Genomic DNA, 21,882 nt, shown 5'->3' on the forward strand with positions numbered 1-21,882 from the left:
GTGACTGCTCCAAAAGCAATGCCTCCTATTTTATTTTATTGATTCATGATGCCAGAGGCAGATGTTGGTGGTATGGCAGTAAAGGTTGAACTTTCCTATAGGTCTCTTAAACCTGGTAGTCTTAAATACACCTTGGGATGTTATGAAAGTGAAATGACTATCCAAGCTCTATCCAGTAAAACCAACCCTGGAAGTCAGCATGAAGCAGGCAATCCCTGTGAAAACTTAAGATCTAGCCAGAAAAGGACTATCTTGTCCTACCTTTACAATGTATTGCCTTTATCCCATGTAACCTGGATATCAGTGAGTCCAGGTGGTGGAAGTGTTGCTTCTAGTGTTACCTGTTCCACAGTATTTTTATGCCTTACCATTAGTGATAAGAGTGGGTTACATGGAATATGATATTGTCACGCATTAATGATGGTACCGTACAATACCTCAAAGTGAGTTTAAGTCAAATACAATTGATTTAGATGTTAAATGCCTTGTAATGTCTGATGAGTGCTCTTGTCCCTGTTTAGCTCACAATGGCTGAAACACGCTGACATCCAAGAGTCTTCATCGAGGGGAGTGGAGTAACGAGCCTCTATGCTAGAGATGCTCACTGTCTCACAGGACTGAGAGCCTGAGGGAAGAGGAATGCACAAGATGACAGCACTACCTCAGCTGTGTTGATTTTCAGGTACGGTGAGTAATTGTTTCCTTGAGATAATACTTAAAATTCCTAGTGGTGAGACTGAAGTCCTTTAGTGTTCCTTGCTCCTTGGGCTGTGTTGTATGTGAAGAAATTATTCAAGGTTACATCCTGAGTCCTCACTCCTGTATTTAGAGACTTTCTTATTAAAAGACTGAAATGCAAGTGAAAGTTTCACTGTTTTAGAAAATCTACAAGTAAGGTCAGGATCTGCCTCCAAAGCTTCAGGAGCTTAGCTTCAGGTCTCGCTCTTCCAAGTATCCGAGCAGAAAGTACCCAGCAGTGTGAATTCTATGTAGAGAGACGACTATTGTTATTTGCTTTTTCAATTTTTATTCCTTATTGTGTCACAGGGCTTGTTCAAGTACAGAACAAAGCAGAAACTGAAAGGCTTTGCTAAATTTTGAAAGAAAAGGAAAGCTGCTGGAGATTAACACAGTCCTTCAAGTCATCTGTCAGCCAAACATACACAAAGCATGAGAATGCACAATTCTATCTATTAGCACCGCTGTTATGACTTATTTTGAGTGCAAATCAAATGGAAATTTGAGCACTAAATGCTGGATTGTCTCATTTCAGTAACATGAGGGTGTGGCATGATGGTAAGGGAGTTCTGAGTTGAGTTTTGTCTGAGCTTCATTTATATGAAGTTTTTCTTGTAACCCATCCAATGGATCAGGGTCAGAGAGACTGGAATCAGAAGATAAGAATGTAGACCTTACCAACATCTCTGTTTTGGTAAGCACAGTGAAAATCACACGGTTTGGGAAGCTGTGAGTTGCCAGATGTGGGACAAGCAGTACAATATCTCAGCTGAAGTGCAAATGTTCACTGATTTGCAATCCCATCTCCTGCATTTTCTTGATTATGTATCCTGATGAAAACAATACATGGGAAACTTCACACACAGGAACTTGCAGACTTGCAGTATTTCCCACCCTCTGCCTTTTGGCTAGTATTTTTCTTGTACTCAGAAGATGATTTTGATGAATAGCTCTACATATATCAGCACTGTCTGTATGAGAGAAGGTTTGGGGCTAGTCAGCTATAAATAAAATAGGTGTTAACAAAAAAAACACCAACAAAACACCTAACAGTTTCCAAGTTGCATCACTGTATTACTTCAAGAAGTTCAGGGAAGAAGTAGACGTTTGTGGACTGCAGCACATTGGTTGAAGTTAGTTCATCTTCTGAGTTAATTTTATGGTTTGTTTTCTGTTGAAATTCCCATTTACCCATGAACAATTTTTTATCATTTTAGCTTCTTCATCTGATCGTGGGTTCTTGTTTCTGTCTCTGTTTAAAACCAGTTATTATTACGAGTGTGAGTTTTTCATATTAATTGCCCTATTAACAAATATATTTAAAGATAGTGTCGTTTCTGGTATATTTTGTTGGAAATAAACAGTCATCATAATGAAAATTGTGTTATGCAAATTTCTATCATTAATAATGAACATTTTGTCACATAGTGCATGGTTACCTTGATTATGTCATTTTTCACATTTAGTTTTGTTAAAATGCCGGTGTACGAACACTGGAACCAGTCCTGGTGCATACAGGGCCTGCCACAGCTGTGCTTAGTCTCTGACTGACCTCCTTGACTCATTTCTGATAAGCAAACAGTGCAGTGAATGCATTAATTTCAGCATTACAGCTCACTGTGAAGGTGCTCTTCATAGAGAATCTGCCAAAAGCACCTGAAGGGTTCAATTAAAAATAGGATGCAACTTTATTGAACTGCTTTTATTTTTGGAGAGACAATGGTCATTTTGTGCCTGCAGTAGAGCTGTTAACATCTCTATTGAGAGGATATTGTATTGGAAACTGGTAATCACAGCCTGAACCTCTGATTAACCAGCTGAGGCAAGTGTTGGGTCAGCTGTGGGAGCACAGGTGAAGGTAATTTAGCTGTGCTCCCAGAAGGGGTGGAGCCTGACTCCACCTCTCCTAGACTTCATTTAAGGACTGACCACCACTAAGGCAGCATCTCTGTTGGAGAATGTGTCTGTGGAGATTGGGTGACCAGCCTCAGCATTTTCCAGTTAGACTGAAGGCACCAGCATTGGTGAGCTTTTTCTATAGATAACCTTTGGCTATCTATTTCCACCATTTTTGCATTATTTCCTAACTTACAGACATGAATCATTCCTCTTTAACTCATCTCTTACACAGAGGTAAAGCTCTCTTCTTCTAGCTGCATGCTCAAGATTTCCCTTGAATTCCATGTAAACTCATTCACAGTTTTTCCTGAGCTCAAAACTTCCTTCCAGCTCTTCCCAAACATGCACTTGCTCCCATGGTCATGTGTTCTTCATTGGGAGGTAACCAGTTTAGTGCAGATGAGTCTGGATTAAATTTCCCATTAACTATCTAATCGTTTGCAATGAGGCTCATGCATATGTGTGTGGCTGTCACTCTGTTGGTGCTGAAGAAAGACCCACTGGCTTTTTTTTTGTTGCAGGTGCTAACAGTTGTCATCCATTTTGGGAAGTAATATATATATATATATATCACATGTGATATAACTATGGACTTCTGCTTCTATGTGCTGTTCTTGAGATATGAAGATGCATCTTTAATTCATAAACTCTTTGTCAAAAGTACAGTCAATCCAGTTCATGGCGTGGTTTGAAAACTGTATTTTATTGAGAAATGGGTGAATCAAGATGCTCGTGCTTGGACACATCTGTGTCTTTTCAGCAGAGTGCGAGTCAGAGAAGCTAGTGACAAGCTGGCTGGGATCAGAAGCTGGTGCAGCATAATTTGGAGAAGTAGTGCAAATGAAAGGTAGCACTGGTACTGCTTTTCTGCAGCCGAGATCCTAGCCAGGGTTTCTGTTGCTTCAGCTGTGCTATATAGACATACCAGTGACGCTTTGCCATGATGGCCCTTTGGTGCAGTGGACAGCCACTTAGAAGTATTCCAGGTTCGCTGGCAAAGCTTGTGCAAGGTAGAACTCCTCCTTTAGCTGATGATTGAGTTTCCACGATGGCTTAAAATGACACAGATAGTGATCCAAAAAACTGGGAGATGTTTTTTTTCCTTTTGTATGTGTTGAAATACTGTAGCTTTGGAATTAAAGGTTTACAGGCAAGAGAAGGGATGGTGCCAGATGGTTAATATGTGTCTTATTTATGCCTTTCGCTGATGTAAAAAGTGTATCAGTTCAGTGGTGCAAAACAAGATTGTAATTGTGTGGAACTTAATGCAGACTTGTATTGGTGTCAGCCACATGGTATGTACACTGGGTAAGCAGAGAGAATGTACTTCATAGTCAGAGAAAGGGTAGTTCATATTGCTGTGGTGTTGTAGTGGAAATGCTAAGTCAGGGCGTGAAACAGTGATTGAGCACCTAGTAGGAAAGCAGGGCCAACTCATGGAGCTCAGGTGCATGCAATACACCTGAGTGATCAGAAGAGGTGCAGCAAGGATCCACCCCTTCCCAGACCTCATTTAAGGGTTGGCAGTGGAAGCAAAGGTATCTTACTGGGGATCCCTGCCTAATGGAAGCCTTCCAAGAGTAAGCAGGTTCTTTCTGTTGTTTGTGTCCATGGCTGATGCATTGAGCATATCCTCGCTTTGCTACCCTGCTATCATTGCTGTGCTTTCCATCACATTGTAGCATTACAGTTGGAAAGAAAAGTTTCTTTAGAAATATTAGACATTCATTGTATAGAAAACAAGGCACTGTTTGTATGAATTATGGTATTTTAGTTATTACATGTCAAGGCGCACACTACTAAAATAAACTGAGCTTATTTGTGCTATAATATACCAATTGCTCACCTGAGATTATGTAACATAGGGAAAACCAAATTCAACTTATGAAGAGGTTGAATTAAAATTTCCCCTTTAATGAAATTAAAAAGGTCAGAAGATCTGCTTGAGGCACTGTTAATGTCAGTTCTGTTTGTTTTTCCTGGTTTTGTGTACAGTAGCAATTCACCTGCTACTTAATGGTGAGCTTTGGAGTCCCTGAACAGAAGAATTAAGCTAAACCTCTGAGTAGAACATTTAATTTTTAATCCCTGTTAATCTCCAGCTTCCTGTAAAAGGAAGAAAAGCTTTTCCACCAGCATCACCCATTTCCATTGCCAATCTCATCTCTGCCTGTGTTTTTACTAAGTGGGTGTTGCTGTTCCTCCTCCATCCTTATCAGGAGGGGTGTTTAGGAGGAGGGCTGAGGCAGTGAGTTCTACTTTGCTAAATGTCTGCCTGGCACCGTGGAGCCAGCAAGGACACTGTAGGGGGCACAGCCTGTGTACAAGTGGAATAAATACTCTGCTCTCTCTCAGCTTCAGCTCCTCTAAGCCAATGCCATGCAGGTCTGGGGGTAGTTCTTCCATTTTCTTCTCTACCTTGCTCTGAAGATGCTTGCCAGAACAAAGAGGACTGTTTCTTTTTGAGGTTACATAAAAACATACAAGCAGGGCCAGGATGCTACATACCTCCTGTCATTTCCAACCCTGATCTGACCCTTCTGCTCATGCGTTCCCATTTCCAGTTACATTTGTACAAGGAAGCTGAACTCCTGTTCTTAACCAGATCTTCATGCTGCACCCAACAAGAGGCAAATCCCTATGGTCTCTGCCTCATCTGGCCAGCTGCAGTCCAGCTGATAACAACAGCATCTTGAAGCCCTCATGATACAATCAAATTCACGAATCAAATGTAGGATAGTTAAAATCATGCTAATTTTCTCACATATGCTTCCTCTGGCTGATGCAGGAAGCCTAGTCAGAAGGCCCAACTGGATATCTGTCTTGTTAAAGTTTGATCTGACTATGTGCTAAGGCAAGTGTACACACTGTAGCCAAGTTAGTAAACCTTGCTGACAGTCAGGATATTTTAGTTTGTGTCAGACTGCATATGGCTTCTGGTAAGCCCAAAACCACAGCCTCTCAGTAAAGGCCAGTTCTGCCTGCAAAAGGTTAGAGATTGAGTTTCTTGTGTGGGAGGCACTGTGCAGTTGTGATGTATTGCCTAAAAGCTAGCCATCATCTACAGCAAAAATGACATGGTAACTTTGGATGCTGGAGTAGAATTTATATTAGTAGCTAGTGTGAATATCAACAGTATTTATGGAACTGATAGCAGCCATAAACTGCTAGATGTGCTAACTGCTAGAATGAGCAGAGATGATACAAAGCCACATTATGTTTGTGGCTACAGAATTATTTTTTCAAGCCTAAAAAATCATTCTGTCAGATGTGAGGTTCTCTTACAGCTAAAGATTTGCTTTGTGTATGTTTTAAATTACTTTCCCATGAATATGATGATTTTAACCACCTTCTGTCTATGTATATAAAGACCCCTTCATCCAGTTACATAAGGCATCACCTTTTCATGTCATTATTGTTACTACTCTGAGATGAGAAGAGGGTGGATGAAGGCAGAGGTTAAACTTTATACAGCTGGTGGTGAAAAGCAGCAAAAACTTTTTGGAAGCATTGAAAGTGGCAAAGGGGCAGACTTGCAGATGTTGCAGCCTTACCATCATCGCTTGGCATGCAATAAATAAGGTGGGGGAATAGGTTCACATTCAAAGAGATTCAAACCTCTTGGGTAGTGGATAGCTTTCCTCAGTTCAGAAATGAAGCTGATTTTTACAAGTCTTTGAAATTGTAAGACATCCTTATAATACCTTTTGGCTAACAAACGCAGGGGTGTAATATAATGGTAAGAGCTGATTTCTTGTTTAATAGCCAGTGCTGTTTCTTGAGGCAGCGACATACTTGAAGGCTTACAGTTGAAAAAAGGGTATTTTGCATCACTGCATGCTTAACTTCAAGATTCTCAAGTTAAAGAGTTGTCACTGAGTTACTGCTTAATCTGTTTAATTCTTTACCTGAATGTGGTGCACGAAAATAAGAATTTTCTTTCCGCAGGGCCTGATTACATTTAGAATTAGCCCATCCGTACTTTGGCTGACTTTCAAGTAAAGATTAAGATTTTACAAACATCTGGGTGTAATTTTCAATTTGTTTGGAAACTGCCACCCAGAATTACATTTCTGTCAGTTAAAAAATAGTTTGCATGTGATAGAGCCACGGGGCTTCTCAATCTTCTCTTAAGAGAGAGAAAAAAACAACCAGCCAACCAAACAGCTTCGCCTCCCCCCCCCCAAAAAAAGCTCATGAAAAACAACACAATTGATGAAGAGTTGCAGATTTGCATTAAATTCCGAAGTACCATCTGTGTACTTAAAATTGACGTCTTTGTATTTTGTAAAGTTAGTTGGTGAATATTACAGTGTTCTAATTAATGTACTAGAGTGGGTGATATGTTTTCGATGTTAAATACAGAGGTCTGAAGTTGCTGCCCATTTGAATTGATGCGCCCAAAGCGTGAAAAGAACATGCATGCAGGATACATAAAACCTAAGCCAGAAAGCTGAGGGGGTCCATTTGTCGGGTTATCTGTCATGACTGGCAGACCATCGGGCTAATGTTAAAACTTTGCTTGGAATAACCTGAATTATCAGGTAAATTTCTAAGGAGGGAGGAAACTCAGAAGACAGAGCTCTGGCTTGGCTTGATTTTTTTGTTTTAGATGCAGACAAATGTTTTCTTGGTGCGTTTTCTTTTTTCTTGTCTGTTGTAATAAAATAAGTGTGTTTATAGAATGCCTTTAGTCCTCTGAACAGCTCTATTACTCTGATAAATGGATTTGATGCCTTGAAAAGAAGCAGTTACTTAACATCTCTGGGCTGGAGGAGCTCTAGCCAGATTGTGATGCACTTCTTCCTTCCTAACTGGAGGTTCTGTTGGAACTTGCATCCATTCGAGTGCTCACTGATGGGCTTGCAGTGGTGAATTGTTTCAACAAATGAATACAGTCCAAGATATGGGAGTGGGAAGGAGTACTTCCCAACTGCAGGAACAATTTTGCAACTGCTCTAGTTACCTAATCCCTTTATGCTTGTTTCCCCAGAGAAACATGAGAGAGGTGGCATGTAAAAGCAACTCTAGCTACAAGGAAAAACATGGCTTTGTGGAACTTGACCATTATTATCTGATAGATTTATTTTAGAAGCTTTTTCAGCTTGTTGTGAGAAAAGTATAGGGTGACTTCACGGCCTTATATCTGAATGTTAAAACATAAAGTCTGATCAGTTGCAAAATGATGCAGCCTTTTGATGCCTGAAGCTGAGAATGTGTTTCTTTATTATTTTCCCTTAAAAATTCTTGTACATCTGTAATTCTTTCTTATTTCTGTTGTGAACTGGAATATGTGTCAATTAGATTGTATTTGTTATCATGTAACTCATGTTGGCAGGGAGATGGGCAAGCCTTAGGCAGGAAGTATTATGAAAATTTTAGATGGGTGGCAGCACGAAACTCCCACAGCTGTTTGGAACAAGATAAGAATGTGTCATACGATAGTTTCATGGACTTGGGAATAGTTTGGAAACAATTGAATATCATTCTGAAACTGCTGAAGAAAAGAAATGATGTAGAGGTTTCACAAGTGGTAAGAGTGGTTGTTATGGCTTCTCCTCTGAGAAGTCTGGAAAAGAACTTTCAGAATTATAGGTGAGAATTCTGTTGTCCTGAGCCTTACTAATGGAAATGCGGCCAGAGACACTGATGTGAAAAAGCAGGTTTTGTGAGTGGAGTGAAGGTTCAAAGATAGCTTTTTCTGACCTGGGAATCTGGTTCTAATCTGTGGTGATCTCTATAGCAGCAATAACTCAATGCAGATAAATACCTGTAGCAACCAAGTGCAGACACTGAGCAATTATATTTTACTTTTTTAACCCAATATTCTTTCAATAGATTTTTTTGTTTGTTTCTTGTATAATGTTAATTTGACTAAAGAGGGCTGGCTGTGAGATAAAATATTTTAACCTTATCAATATAGAGATCTGAAATCAGAGTTAACGTCGGATTCTTTTTGTATCCAGGTTAGACTTTGGATATCACAATTTCAAAGAGAATTTTTTGTTGTAAGTGCCAATAGAGAACTTGTGCTATGGAGATCACACTAATTGATTTGAGAGAGAGAGAGACTATGACAGGAACCTTAGTAGTCTGTTGTGTGTTAAGCTGGTCTGAAAGCTAATACTAACCTTTAATTCTTTGAACAGTGTTTGTAATTTCAGTAGTATCCTTCTCTCTTTAAGCTTGTGAATTTGTATTTGGAAGGATAATAAACAGAATGTGGCACCTTGGGTAATTAAATAGTGCACTCAAAATAATTACTGATTCCAAAATTCATCTTCCTCTCAATAATGCGGTGTGATAGATGACCAATGAGTTTATGTGCATACCTGTATCAGAGGAAGAGGGAAAACAAAAAAAGATTGTTCATAATAGTTATTTTGTCCAATTTTATCTTCTTCATCAGCATCCTATCCTGTCAAGTGCAAACCAGACACTAATCCTTCAACATATGCAGATATATATCTTCAAAAGGAAGGTACTTTTTAATGTAGTGAACAAGAAAATAAATGCAGATATGTGAAATGGTTGGAGCATGGAATGTAATAAATTAATCAGCTAAGACAGTGAGTGAGACATGGTAACAGAGTTAGACTGGAAGGCAAAGGGCATCGCTGCATGTACTGTCAAAACAAAAAATGAAGGGTTTGGAAACAAAGCAGAAGGAGAGGCACTGAAGTGACCATGTTTACATTCAGTTTTATCTAGAGATATTCTAGATATTCTTTATTCTAGAGAATGCTGTGAGGAGAACTGCAGCTTTTCAAGGCATTTACTGCCTTAATGATTTAAACCTTGTTGCCCCAAGATATCCCATGGGCAGGTGGTATCTGATTCACCCAGAGTCTCCCAGTGGGATGGGAAGGATGATGCTGAGTTTCTGGGTGTTAAGAGTCCTATTTCATAGGGGATTTTTCAGAATTTTTTTTTCTTAAAATTCTTGAAGTTCGTTTGGTTGGTACCGTGGTGAGGAATAGTTGTATGTGGTCACGTTATTCTCTCTGGCATAGGATCATAGAATATCTTGAACTGGAAGAGCCCATAGGGATCATCGAGTCCAATTCACCTAGAGGAAGGCAGACTGCAATGTACTTTATTTCATCCTGGCCATGTACAGCTTTTGGCAATGCCTGAACTTTCTTGTGTAATCGTTAACTTCTGTGAATTTCCAGGTGCTTCATGGACTCCTGTTGTCTGTATTTTCAGTTAGTTTCGTTTGTAAGTAGAAGCTCTTTTCACTAAAGAAATCTCCAGAGCTGTGATCCTTCAAAGACATTAATGATTTTGTTTCTCTCATCTTCACAGGAACTGATATTCAATGGCTAGAATCAGAGGTGACAAGTGGCTGAAATGAATATGACTGCTATTCTACAAGAGATATTGATTAAAAGGTCGCAGCAGAAGAAGAGGACTTCTCCCTTAAACTACAAAGAGAGGCTTTTTGTACTTACAGATTCTATGTTAACTTATTATGAAGGTCGAGCAGAGGTAGGAGATGCAGATTTCATGCAATGGACTGCCTTTGTTTGTCTGCTTTTAGCTTTTTGTTTTCCCTACGGGATATCATACTGTCAGGGATGGATGGGCTGGGTGGCAATGAGCATAAACCACTGTTTCTCATTTCTCTTATGAATAATGTGTGCTTACTGAAGTGCCGAATATGTATCTGATAGTGTAAACTAGTTCCTAATTGGGGTGGTAGTACATAGCCAGGATGCCAATTAGAAGATAAAAGAGCTGGTTGTTATGAGCTGTTTCCTTTCTCTGTCATCTCTGATGGTTTTATTTCTGGATCATTCAGCTGGAAGAGTCTTGGCATAATTTTACTGCTGGCATTTGTCCCTCACTGTTAATAATTATTTCCTAACTGGTTATAGCATCATTCTTTCTGAACCTGGCCTCTTGGATATTGTGCTAGAAAGGCTTCTTGTAAGAAATTTACATTTTAGTGTTTCAGTTGGTTCTCAAGTAGAATTTCTTATGCTTTCGCTAAAGAGTTTGTTGTAACTTTTCTATTGCTCTTATTTGGCTCTTATCCACGTATGATCTTATTTTACGTAAATTTTGGAAGATTTTTCAAATAGACTTTCTTACACTGCTAGGGGAAAAGCCTTGATTGTTTTTTCTCCTCCAGTTTGGGCTGGTCAGCCCTAACTTGTACACGGTAATGAGAATGTGAGCTTCCTTCCCCAGCTGGGAAATAACAGGAATCCAAATTCCAACAGGAGCAGGGAGTATGTGGTAGGCACTGCAGACCAAGTTCACTAGGGATGGATGATCAATTAGGATGGATCACACAGCCTAGCAACATGAAGTGAAGCTGGAAGTGATTTCTTTGGCAGCACTAACAACCCATCACTATGTACATTCAATGTAAATTCAGTTACGTGACAGGTCAACAGTATACACTAGGCAAATCCTCAGATCAGCATTTTTCAGAGGAGATCTGGATTCAGTTTCATCAGGATCATCATGAAGTATCACATCACACCATTAGCGCTGAGGTCACATCTTCCATGTAGCAGAACCTCCCTTCCAGATTTGTCACTGCGATCAAAATGGCTGCAATATCTAGAAGACCATTTGCTACACACAGGAAAGTTGTTCAGTGAATAAAATGTAATGGGGATGGCTCTGCAACCTCTTGTGTTGGATGTCTTACCTCTAGTGAAGAAGGCTGGCTGAATGTGGTTCTCTGCTAGAGCCAGGGCTCGCTGCAGAACTGAGCTTGCTTACTGGAGGACTGCAGCAGACTCATGTAGCTGCCTGTCACATCTTACCCAAATGTTCCACAGAAATTGTTTTTTGTTGGCTCTTCATTCTGCCATTTTTTTTGCAGGTAGCTTGGGTAAAGTTAAGGATTATAAACAAGAAACAGATTTGTTTTTGTGTGTGTGTGTGTATTTTTCACTGACTCCTGCATTAAAATATGCATTTACTTTAGAATACAACCAATCTTCCTTTCCCTTTGACTCAAAGAAAAAGTAGGAGGAGGCTAAGAAGCCCTCTGGAACATGTCTCGCATGCTTTTTGTATGGGTGTGTGTATCAGCTTACATTCAGTCCAAGCAGAACTGTATCTAACAGGTTTTGCAGGTCTTGCTGTTATCCTTCAAGAAATCACCACTTCCAGCTTCCCTTTGCCCTGCAGGTTAATAGCCTCCAGCCTCCAAGGTGGATCTGTCCGAGAAGAGGTTTAAACTGTTGGTTAGCTTGAAGTGAGATGGAGTAGGACATCATGCCCTCAGCTGTGAGGACAGTAGCTTCTTGAAATGTTCCAGCTTGAGGTCAGGACTGTTGGTGTGAAACTACACGCTACACCTACACAACCCAGCTGTGGAAGGAGACATGAATTTCCTCCCTGTCCTCACCCTTCTTGAGTTAGCCCTGGCACTTCCTGGGCTCTGCAGTGCTCTGAAGGTATTGTTCATCAGCAGAAGGATGCTTGATGTGCTTTTATTTTTGCCAGGTGAGCATCCTTCTGGGTTAGGAAGCTGCATTAGCTGCATGTGGTGTCTGATGTGCCAGAGGCAGTGCCAGGTGGTGGAGGAGCACAGAACATTCCAGATGCTGGCATCAACAAGTTGTCAGACTGGCTCAGCCATAGCGTACAGCTTTACAGCCTGTGCCTCCAACCCGTTTTCATTTTCACTGTGCCTCCCACGTTAGATTCTTTTAAACATTAATCAGCATCCAGTTTTACAGAGTGCTGTCTGAAAATAATGAGCTCTGATCGTAGATGAGCACATGATATTCCATGTCAGCAGTACTTGGGCTGTTTGAGAACTTAAGTGTGACTAAGATCTCTGTCATGCAGCAGTAGTTATTCCTTTGTGTCACTGAGCAACTGAAATGGAAAAAGTTTGAGGGTTTTATTCATCTATTTTAAGGCAATGTTGGTACTTGTAAGTCTGTATTAACAGTAAGACAGCTGTATATTCTGGCTAAAGCAGTTTATGAGAAATGAAAAAAGGCATCGGAATGAAAGTTGTGGTTCCTCTGAATAGTTGGATGTTTATTGCTGAAATGAAATGTGATTTACTGCTTGAATGTAGAGATACGGCAGATAAAGGGTATGTGCAGACTAATCCCATTTCAGGGCTGACAGCAGACTTACCTTACCAGTCTGACCTGCTGGTCCTTTTCAGAAGTTCGGACTGTTAAGGTTAGTATGGAAACCCAAGGCCAAGAGAGTCTCACAGCATCGTTTTGGTCACGTCGCTGCAGTGGGAGCAGGCGATTCAGGATGGCTAAACTCTGCTCCTCCAGGCAAGGATATGATTCCCAGTGTGGTCACTGATAGATTTTTCTGTTTTTTGACTTCTGGCAGAAGAGAGTTCAGGATGAATCTGGGGTTTATGTTTGTGTGAGCAATCATACCGCTTTTATCTTAATATTTATTATTATTATGTTTTATTAATTTATTTTATAAGACTCAATACTGTTAACCAGGTAAATCAATACTCAAAGTGTGGGCAGGCTGGGACTGTAAACAGGGGAAAAAAAGAGACTTTTTATATCAGGTGGTGGAAGCAGAACATTTGTGACGACAAAAAATGGTCAACCACAGAAAAACGTTGTTCATGTAAATACTTCTGGGAGATCTCACTGGCCCCATTCTCTGCATCCAGTGGTAGGAGTTTGCTTGCTCTTTGACAGCAGACTGCACAATATATAAGTACTGTTCTCTATTTTATTCTTTGTTATGTATTGCAAAGTGCTCTATGTCTACTTGGAGCACGTAGCAGTTATCTCACAAGCATGATTGCTAGTGATAGGGTAACTCGTTTTAGAACTGGTTCATAACCTGTTTAAAACTTAATTTTTCATGTGCTTTGAAGCAGCTCAGACTCTGTTGTTATGCATGGTGGTGCAGTGTGTCTATATGGAATCTGGAGCTGCACTACAGTCATTAGCAGGAGAAATGGAGCTTCTGTGTTTAGATGTACTGTTGGGACATGGGTCATAGAGGCAGAGTATGGGTTATCAAGTCAATAGAGCATAGCTACAGAATCAGTAAAGAGTATTTTCTATGCACAACTTTTAGTTAGGTCATGCTAATGTAGCAGCTCACTTGAACTAAAAGCACCACTGCACCTGAGATTTGCGGCATAGATAGCATTTTGGTTAAAGGAAATTGTCTGAGGTGAGGACAAGATGATAATGTAAGTGTTGAAGACCAACTTGTCACTAGAGCTGTTTGGGAGAGTCTGGTTTGTGCAAGTGAGCTGTCCTGCCAGCTTGCTGATTACAAAAAATTTCCTATTAGCGTTGCACATGGGCGCAGTGCTTCCATAGAGCTGATGCAGATCCAGCTGCAGCTTCATCAGGTGGTAACAATGTGCTGACTGCTAGTTTCTTTGTACCTGTGGGAGCTGTGGAGTGCTTCCATTTGCTGTGGTGTTTTTTTCCCCTTTCAGGCTCCCTTGCAGTGGTACTCTTTGGCTTGGCAGTGTGCCACTTGCTTCCTCCCACACACCAGCTCTCATTAACCTTTCCAGCCCACGCCAACTTGCACTGACCTTCAGTGAAACTTATGAGCATGAGCTTAGGCATGCAGAATTTCTTTAAACCTTCACGTATTCAGTGTTTGCTCACATTTGCAGTTTGAAGTAATAAGAGATTCATATCAACTTCTGCATTTTCAAAAGCGGTAGGGCAAATTCTGACCTGTGTGATTATCTTGTGCATGTGTGACTGAATGGGGTCTGTGGCACGGCAGGGAGGATGATAAGGAGCTGAGTTAGGGCTGTTAGCTGGCGGCTGCACAGGCCTTTGTATGGAGGGCAATGGAATAGAGATGGCACTTACCTTGTTGGCATGTAGAAACCATTTGCTTCCAGAGAAGGCAAATAAAAGCCTCAGTGGGTAAGAATTAAGAGTCTTGCTTTGCATGACAGTGCTCTGCAGTCAAGTAGGAGATGACTTTCTGATGAACTGACCTTGGGAGATGCAGGGTGCTCTCATCTTCACCAGCACTGGTGATATTTGCCATCAGGATCAGTCCAGGGTGAAAAGAGTCTTGCATAAACAGCAAGGAGAGGAGAAACTTAAATGTTCTTGAGGTCTCCTAATTTTTAAAGTCTTCTCTTAGGGAAAAATGGTTCTTCTGCATGAGTTTAATTTGGTTCTTGTAATTTGAATAGAGAAGAGACAGAAGCTACTGACATGACTGTGGTGATATTTTAAGGAAGGAAAAAATAACCCACCCTAAAGCTGTAGGTTTCAGGGTAAAATTGTGTGGCTGCATTGCAACACTAATTTTGTGCAAATACTTCCTTTGGAGCATAACCACAACACTGAGTTCCAAAAGCCTCTGCTAATTACTTTTCTTACTGTTTTTAAATAGGAGTCTAATGTGTATCCATTCTGCTGTTGCTTATTCATCTTTGCAAAATCAGTGTTTAAATACAAAGAATGTGAATAGCCACCCTTTCTAATTTATTTGTATAATACTTCTGTGCTGATTACCACCACTGCTTTTAGAAATTAGTGCTGCTTGTTAGATAGTTGATTTTAACTTCTTTTTGCACTTAATTAGACAGAAATCCAGGCAGTAAATTAACATGTGACTTAGCAAGTTTGTAGGTGACTGATCAATGGATACTCTTGAGGTTATTGTTTGACAAAAAAGCATACAGATACTTTTGCTGATACAGCAATACCTGTGTTGTTCCTGTAGATCTCTATGCTTCAGTATAGTAGCATGTTTATGAGATAGCCACCTCTGATCAGAAACCAGCTTTATTTTAGGAAATGAAGTAGGGCAAGAAGCAGGAACTAATTGTTCAAAATACAGCTGCCAGCAAAGCTGGATGGCATTTTGAGATATAGAGGTGAATAGAATTCTGTGTTCTGGAGCAGAGGTCCAGAAACCCTGTGTGTGGAGCAGCAAGGAGACAGCAGGAAAGTACCTAAGAGAATCTATGAAGATTACTTGGGTGAAGATGCCTCTCGTGGGAACTGCAGCCATACCCAGCGCTTATTGCTAAACAGCAAGGATATTTAAAATAAATATATAAATTACATGTATGCAAGTACCCTGCGTTTGGCTCTAGAGAATATTATACAGAGAAATAGGCTCAGATGGCTACTGGGATAACCAGGCTTTCCTGAGATTTCCCAGCATTGCCAAGCAGCTCCATAAAAGGATATGTAATAAAGGCAGAGACCTTTAGATACATTAGGGATCACAAGTTCCCTAGGTCACACAATGATGATCTCAGGATCTCCTGTGTGAGAATTAGGAAGGAAGAGAGAAATAGTGTGAAGAACAAGGGAAAGAGACAGACATCGTGAGTGGGGCAGAAAGTAGATATTTCTTGACAGCTGGACTCATTTCTACGTACTTTTGTTTGTTTCTTTGCTTCTTTATTTCCCAAGCAAAGTGTCCTTTGTACTGCTTAACCCCCATCCCCACTTTGCTGAAGATAAACAGCATAATGCCTTTGTATACAAAGAGGAAGAGCACTGAAGAACCATTTTCTCTCACAGTGGGAACGTGGGTTTCTTAAGAGCTACTATGTTCAGCGAAGTTGTTGTTTCAAGTGTATAGAAGACTAATTATCTATGCTTCTTATCCCACAGATATTTGTTATCTTCCTCTATTCTAAGATTGTTTTGGTTTTTTTGGTGTAGGAATTTGGAAATCATATATTTTTACCATATCTGACTGTGTATTTCTGGTGTTAAAACTTCTTAATACTACTGTCTTTAATAAAAGAAAATAGGAATGTCTTATTGTTTGCCATGGGAACATGACGTTGCCTGATCACTGTGTGCAACAAGCAGGGTTTCTGAAACCATAAATCAAGCTTTTGAAGCAAAGTGAGGTGTGAAGAATGGATAGCATTTTGTATTTTTAAAAGCTTTATATAGTAGTGTCAGTAGAGTTGCTTCCCTTTTGCTATTTTGATCAAGCAGATACATTTTAAAAAGACAACAAAAATGTGCACCACGATCTTTTAGAGTGACTTTGAAACACGTGCTTTTATCTATTTCTTATCCTTATTGGGGTACACACTATGTGTACTTTTATTTTTTCCTACAGTAAACATCCTCTTGGGGCATATACTCTGCTTTGGTAGGTGTAGAGTGGCTGTTGGTGGCTGTCTCCTAGGTGGCTCATGTCTGCTCCTCCAATTTTACAGTAGGTCAAGGCTCGAGCTTTCACTTAATCTGACATTTATTGACTGCTCATGCCTTGGTCTAGAGTGTGCCATTAGGCGTTCATAATAAACACAGCACAGTGATGGTGTGCAAAAAGTCCCACTGTAAGTGGAAATTGTTAAAATGGGGAAGGGAGGGGAATACAAATGATCTGTTTGGCGTCTTTTTTGAGTCATTCCATCTTACTCAGGTGCACAGCTGTTTAATTGTGAGAAATTCTAAACTAAAACACAGCTGCAGACCGAACAATTGGAAGCTGCTGGCCATTAATAGCTGTTGCTCCTGGTGTAATCTGGATCAGTACATTTGTGTTTAATTTCACATATGCAAGGTTTTCATTTTTTTTTTTTTTTTTTAATATGCAAAAGTAGAACAACGTACTTCCATTAGGCTTTATTTGCTGAACTGTATTTTGAGGAGGGCCAGATTTCTATTGGTTTAATGTAGTACCTTATGGTGATGCAAACCGAGGCTCCCTAAATTGTGAAAGTATACAGGGGGATCACTTAGGGAAGATGAATATTAAAATGACTTGATGCGTGTTTCAGGAGCTTTGCTTTATTTTAGTGTATATATAATTCCAGATTGCTGGTTGATTTTTCTTGGATTCCTGTGTTTTATCTTCCTAGCACGCATACGCTCCTTTTGAGCACTCACTGGATGCCAAAACTGTCCTGAAAGCCTGGGAGCTGTGGAGGAGGAGAGGCTTAAAGCAATAAAAAAGCCCATTCCTCTAAAGAAAGTCTGTGACTTCAGACAGGAGGAAAAAAAAGAAAGAAACATACAATCTCTTTCTGTCTCACTGCTGCAGTTAACTGCTAGATGGGATCCACAAAATACATGATTAGCATTACATGCTATCAGCAATGATTTGAATACTTTTAATGGCTCAGTAAAATGCCTAATGTCTAATTGTTGGTGCAGTTTGAAAAAAAACCTCCTTTTTTATTCCCCCCTGGTACTGCATAATGGTTACAGCTTTATCTGAACTCAGTTCCTGCCATTCTTCCTGTTGTTGACCATGACAAGCCTGAATTTTTCACGCGTGTTTCTCTGTTTTCTTCATAACAGACTTATGAGGTGGAGTACTAAATGTGTTTTAAATGCTGAGGAGTCTCCTCTGTGTTTTCTGGATGTTGCTATGAGGATGTTGTATTATGAGGGTGGCAGAGTCATTGTGTCTGTACAGGAAGCAGCTTTCCCCTTTGCGTTTTCGGTTGCATTTTATTTGCCAAAATTCTGTTATTTGGGCTGAAATTCTCATCCCCAGGAGAGAGGAGGGGAGCTGAGTGGGGATTAGAGCATCTCCAGTTATTCACTAATTATTTCCACATTGCCTGAACAGTGTTCATCCTTCATAAGCTGCACGTTGGACTGCACTTGTTGGTTGTGCGTCACAGTGCAGAAGTTTTGTTGTGCGTTTACATGGGACCAGCCACGAGCTGCTGCTTTTTTTTTTTTTTGTATTTTATTTTTATTCCAGATTCCAGTGGGAACTTCCTCTCCCAAAATTGAGAGGTGGCCCTTATGCTGTCCATGGATTCATCATGTTCATACTCTGATTAAAAAAGAAAAGTATCGTTCGTTTCCCTTTGCTATGCAGTACGCTGCACTGAAAATTTCTGTGTTGTGCTGGCACGCACAACCTCTTCTGCTTCTTTTAAATGAAAATAGCATAGAATCACAGAATTATCAAGGATGGAAAAGACCTAGAAGATCATCTAGTCCAACCGTTACCAATACTTCCGAGCTAAATCATATAAATTATTTCAGAAGGAAGACACTTTAAAAATGTCTGTATGTGGGCGGACTTCACTGTTGTTACATATTGCTATTGCAAACAGACTGAAGCATGGTACAAGCTACCTCCAACAGTTGTTCCACTGAGAACTGTAGAGTCATAGAATCATTTGAGGTGGAAGGGACCTTTAAAGGTCACCTGGTCCAACTCCCCTGTAGAGACACATACAGCTAAACCAAGTTGACCTTGCTTTGTCAAGGCTTCTGCTGGCCTTGGTCAAAGAAAGTTCTTTCAACACAGGCCTCAGCTTATCCCAAGGACTGATTTCATCCTGTCCTCTCTTTTCTATGAGTCCAAGCTTGTTCTGTCTGTGCATTGCAGTTTCTCTGGAAAGCTGGAGACACACAGGAGTAGCTATGAAACAGTGGGAGCAGGTTGGTGTCAGAGTGAGGGAGCAGATCAGATGGCGTTGGTGCCTCTTTCACTCACCACTTCTAGTCTTAAGATCAAGCAAGCCAAGCCCATGATTACTAAAGATTTGAAAGTTTATATTGGAAGACAAAGTGCTTTTTATTAAGCAATAGATCTTCAGTGAAGGTCTGTGCCCTCTCCTCTTTTCAGATGACTTCTGCAGTTAAAGCTACACTTCTATTATAAATGGGAAAGGAAGCACTAAAACTCTGCAGGGGGAGGAAAAAAAAGGTAGTTAAGTGAGCGCCTGTAGATGAATCAGTCTTCAGCTGTATTTTATACAATTTTATTTTTTATTTTTTTTACTTTTCTCTTACAGAAAAAGTACAGAAAAGGATTTGTGGATATTTCAAGGATTAAATGTGTGGAAGTTGTACAAAATGATGGTATTATTCCCTGTCAAAATAAATATCCATTTCAGGTATGCTCCTTTGGCTTATATAAAACACAGTGCTCTTTTTGACATCAGTAAGCTGTCTGAATGTAACTTGCTTGAAATTACTGCCCTTCTGTCATTGAAACCATTCTCTGAGGCTGTGTTAGATGGTTCAGGGTCAGGGCTTGGAAAACATCCCTCAAAAGCTCTTCTTCCCCTGAACTTCTTGCTCCTGGAAGCTCTGCCTCTGACAGTCAGTCTTTTTCTTTCCCCAACATACTCTGCCTAGGTTTTGACTGGGAAGTTCCTTGTCCTCTAGAATGGGTTAGCTGGAGCCTATGTTTCCTGTCTTCTTTTGCGTGCATGCTGCTTATATCAAGTATGTGATTACTGTTAATTTAAATTGGCATAAGTTAATCACAAACTTTATTGTATTTTCTTTCATTGTGAACCAAATGGAAATAAATGCAGAAAACAAACAGTGAACCAAACAAAGCATGGGGCAGGCATCAAAAGGAATAATAGGATAATTACAAAGTTCTTTCTGCTCTACTGACAGCACCATGTATAAATAAACACTCCCCCGTTCCTTTAGTTTTATCCCAGCTTCTTCATGTGACTGAGGATGCTCATTTTGCCAAATGTAGCAGTTTTTTGCATGGTTCAGTATATTCTTTTTGCTGAGAAACAGAAGCACATTATTATCTGAACTTATTTATTGTGGTTTTTTTTTTTTTTTTCCGTTTTGGTTTTTTTTTCCCTTGCAGGTTGTATATGATGCTAATACACTTTATATTTTTGCACCAAGTGCACAAAGCCGGGATCAGTGGGTGAGGAATCTGAAAGAAGGTAATGAAAACTACTTGCACTTAATACTCGGCATATTTTGCTAGAGCTGTGTGCTGGGTCTGACTAGGATGGCTTTAATCAGTATGTACTTCTCTTACTAAGCTCTTGCTATCAGCCCACAACTTTTCTCACTTTTCCTCTTTCTATTATTTTCCCCTGTCACACTGTGTGGGTGCTTTGCTGCTGGGTGGGAACCACAAGATAGAGAAATAAAATAGTGAAACTTTTTTCTTCTTTCTTTTGAATTGGGCCAGAATCTCATTTGTATAAGCAGCATTTGATGATGGCTATTGGGCATGTAGAATTGTAGAGTGGCTTAGGCTGGAGGGGGACCTTAAAAGCCATTGCCCTTTGTCCTCTGGAGTGCACCAACCTGCTAGAGTAGCTGGTATAGGCAGGGAGTACAGCACTCTCTTGTGGAGTACAGTGGTGTATGGCCCTACAAATAGCACCTGCCATCAGTGTATGTCCTCCATGTAGACGTGTGAAAAGTTCCTCAAGAAAAGCAACACTACAGTAAGGACAGGCAGTTAACATTGTGCTTCATGTCAAACGTATTTTAAAAGTCAGGGGCAGTCGTGCCTTTTTATTATTGTTCTTGGTTTGTTTGTTTGACATTTGCTTTTTATTTGCTTGTAGGAATAAAGAACAACAGCAATATAATGATAAAATATCATCCTAAATTCTGGACAGAAGGAATTTATCAGTGCTGCAGGCAGACAGAAAAATTAGCACCTGGCTGTGAAAAATACAATCTCTTTGAAAATAGTAAGTACGTGTGTTCTTACATGAAATGGTGTGGCATATGATCATGTCCTCACAGTTGAATGCTGTAAGTAGTGGGGAAATTTACAGAGCAGGGTGACTCAGTGACACTGTGCCTAGATTAAATAAAAATATTTTTCATCTCCAAGCACTTTGTGTAAAAATAAACTCGTTAAAACGTGAGTTGTCCTCCCAAAAAACCATTTGGAGACATCTGCAAGGAATCACTAAGATTGCTGAATTTGTTTTCCACTTGCCTAGTTTTTCCCATCTAAAACCTGTTTGATCAAGTGTTTACCTCAGATTAAGGTTAAAACCTCATGGTGAAAAAGGTTCAGATGTAAATCTTCGCCAGTTCTTCATTTGAATAAATGACTCCTGTGAGCCTGTGTAGAAGAATAACAACCCTGCTGGAATCAGAGAAATTACGCTGATGTGAAAATGGTACAAGAGGGCAACCAGGCTTACTGAATTTGCAGACACATGGCTCAGGTTTCTTAGAAGTTTGCAAATGTCCAAATGCTGAATCTGGATGAGACATCGCTTCTGAATGCATGTGACTCTTCCAGCATGCAAATCACAGCCTGTGCTTGTTCAGCAGTGTGTGCTGTGGCATGTAAAAATGTGAAAGCATGACCCTCAGCATAATATTGTTCTGCATAACAGTACAGTAATTATTTGACTTTGAACTTAATGTAAGGAATCCTCCTTAGTAAGAAAAGAAGTGGCACCAATGCTCACCTTCTGGTGAAATCAGGTGGTTCCCTTGATCACAGCCTTGAGTGGCAGTGGTTAGGAACAGTGGTTTCCATTCCATAAAAGGATTGCTTGTGGTTGCCTTTACACTACAAGACCTTTTGAATGGAAAAAAA

At 40.1% G+C, this 21,882-nt stretch overlaps 1 protein-coding gene across 6 annotated transcripts in view; it reads left to right on the plus strand.

Moving 5' to 3' along the window:
• TEC (tec protein tyrosine kinase) overlaps nucleotides 1–21,882 on the plus strand; it is a 41,438-nt gene that overhangs the window by 9,929 nt on the left and 9,627 nt on the right. For 3 of the 6 annotated variants that reach the window (XM_015862165.2, XM_015862164.2, XM_015862166.2), the window contains exons 2-6: nucleotides 522–682; nucleotides 9,946–10,128; nucleotides 19,340–19,441; nucleotides 20,164–20,245; nucleotides 20,885–21,013. In XM_015862165.2, the coding sequence (XP_015717651.1) occupies nucleotides 9,991–10,128; nucleotides 19,340–19,441; nucleotides 20,164–20,245; nucleotides 20,885–21,013 (451 nt within the window). In that variant the 5' untranslated portion in view covers nucleotides 522–682; nucleotides 9,946–9,990. Of the gene's footprint in view, nucleotides 1–521; nucleotides 688–2,682; nucleotides 2,763–9,739; nucleotides 9,859–9,945; nucleotides 10,129–19,339; nucleotides 19,442–20,163; nucleotides 20,246–20,884; nucleotides 21,014–21,882 lie in introns of those variants that run through there. The other 3 variants (XM_015862168.2, XM_015862169.2, XM_032444377.1) reach the window with 3 other exon arrangements.

This window comes from Coturnix japonica, chromosome 4 (genome assembly GCF_001577835.2).
Source record: "Coturnix japonica isolate 7356 chromosome 4, Coturnix japonica 2.1, whole genome shotgun sequence".
NCBI classification, from domain to species: domain Eukaryota; kingdom Metazoa; phylum Chordata; class Aves; order Galliformes; family Phasianidae; genus Coturnix; species Coturnix japonica.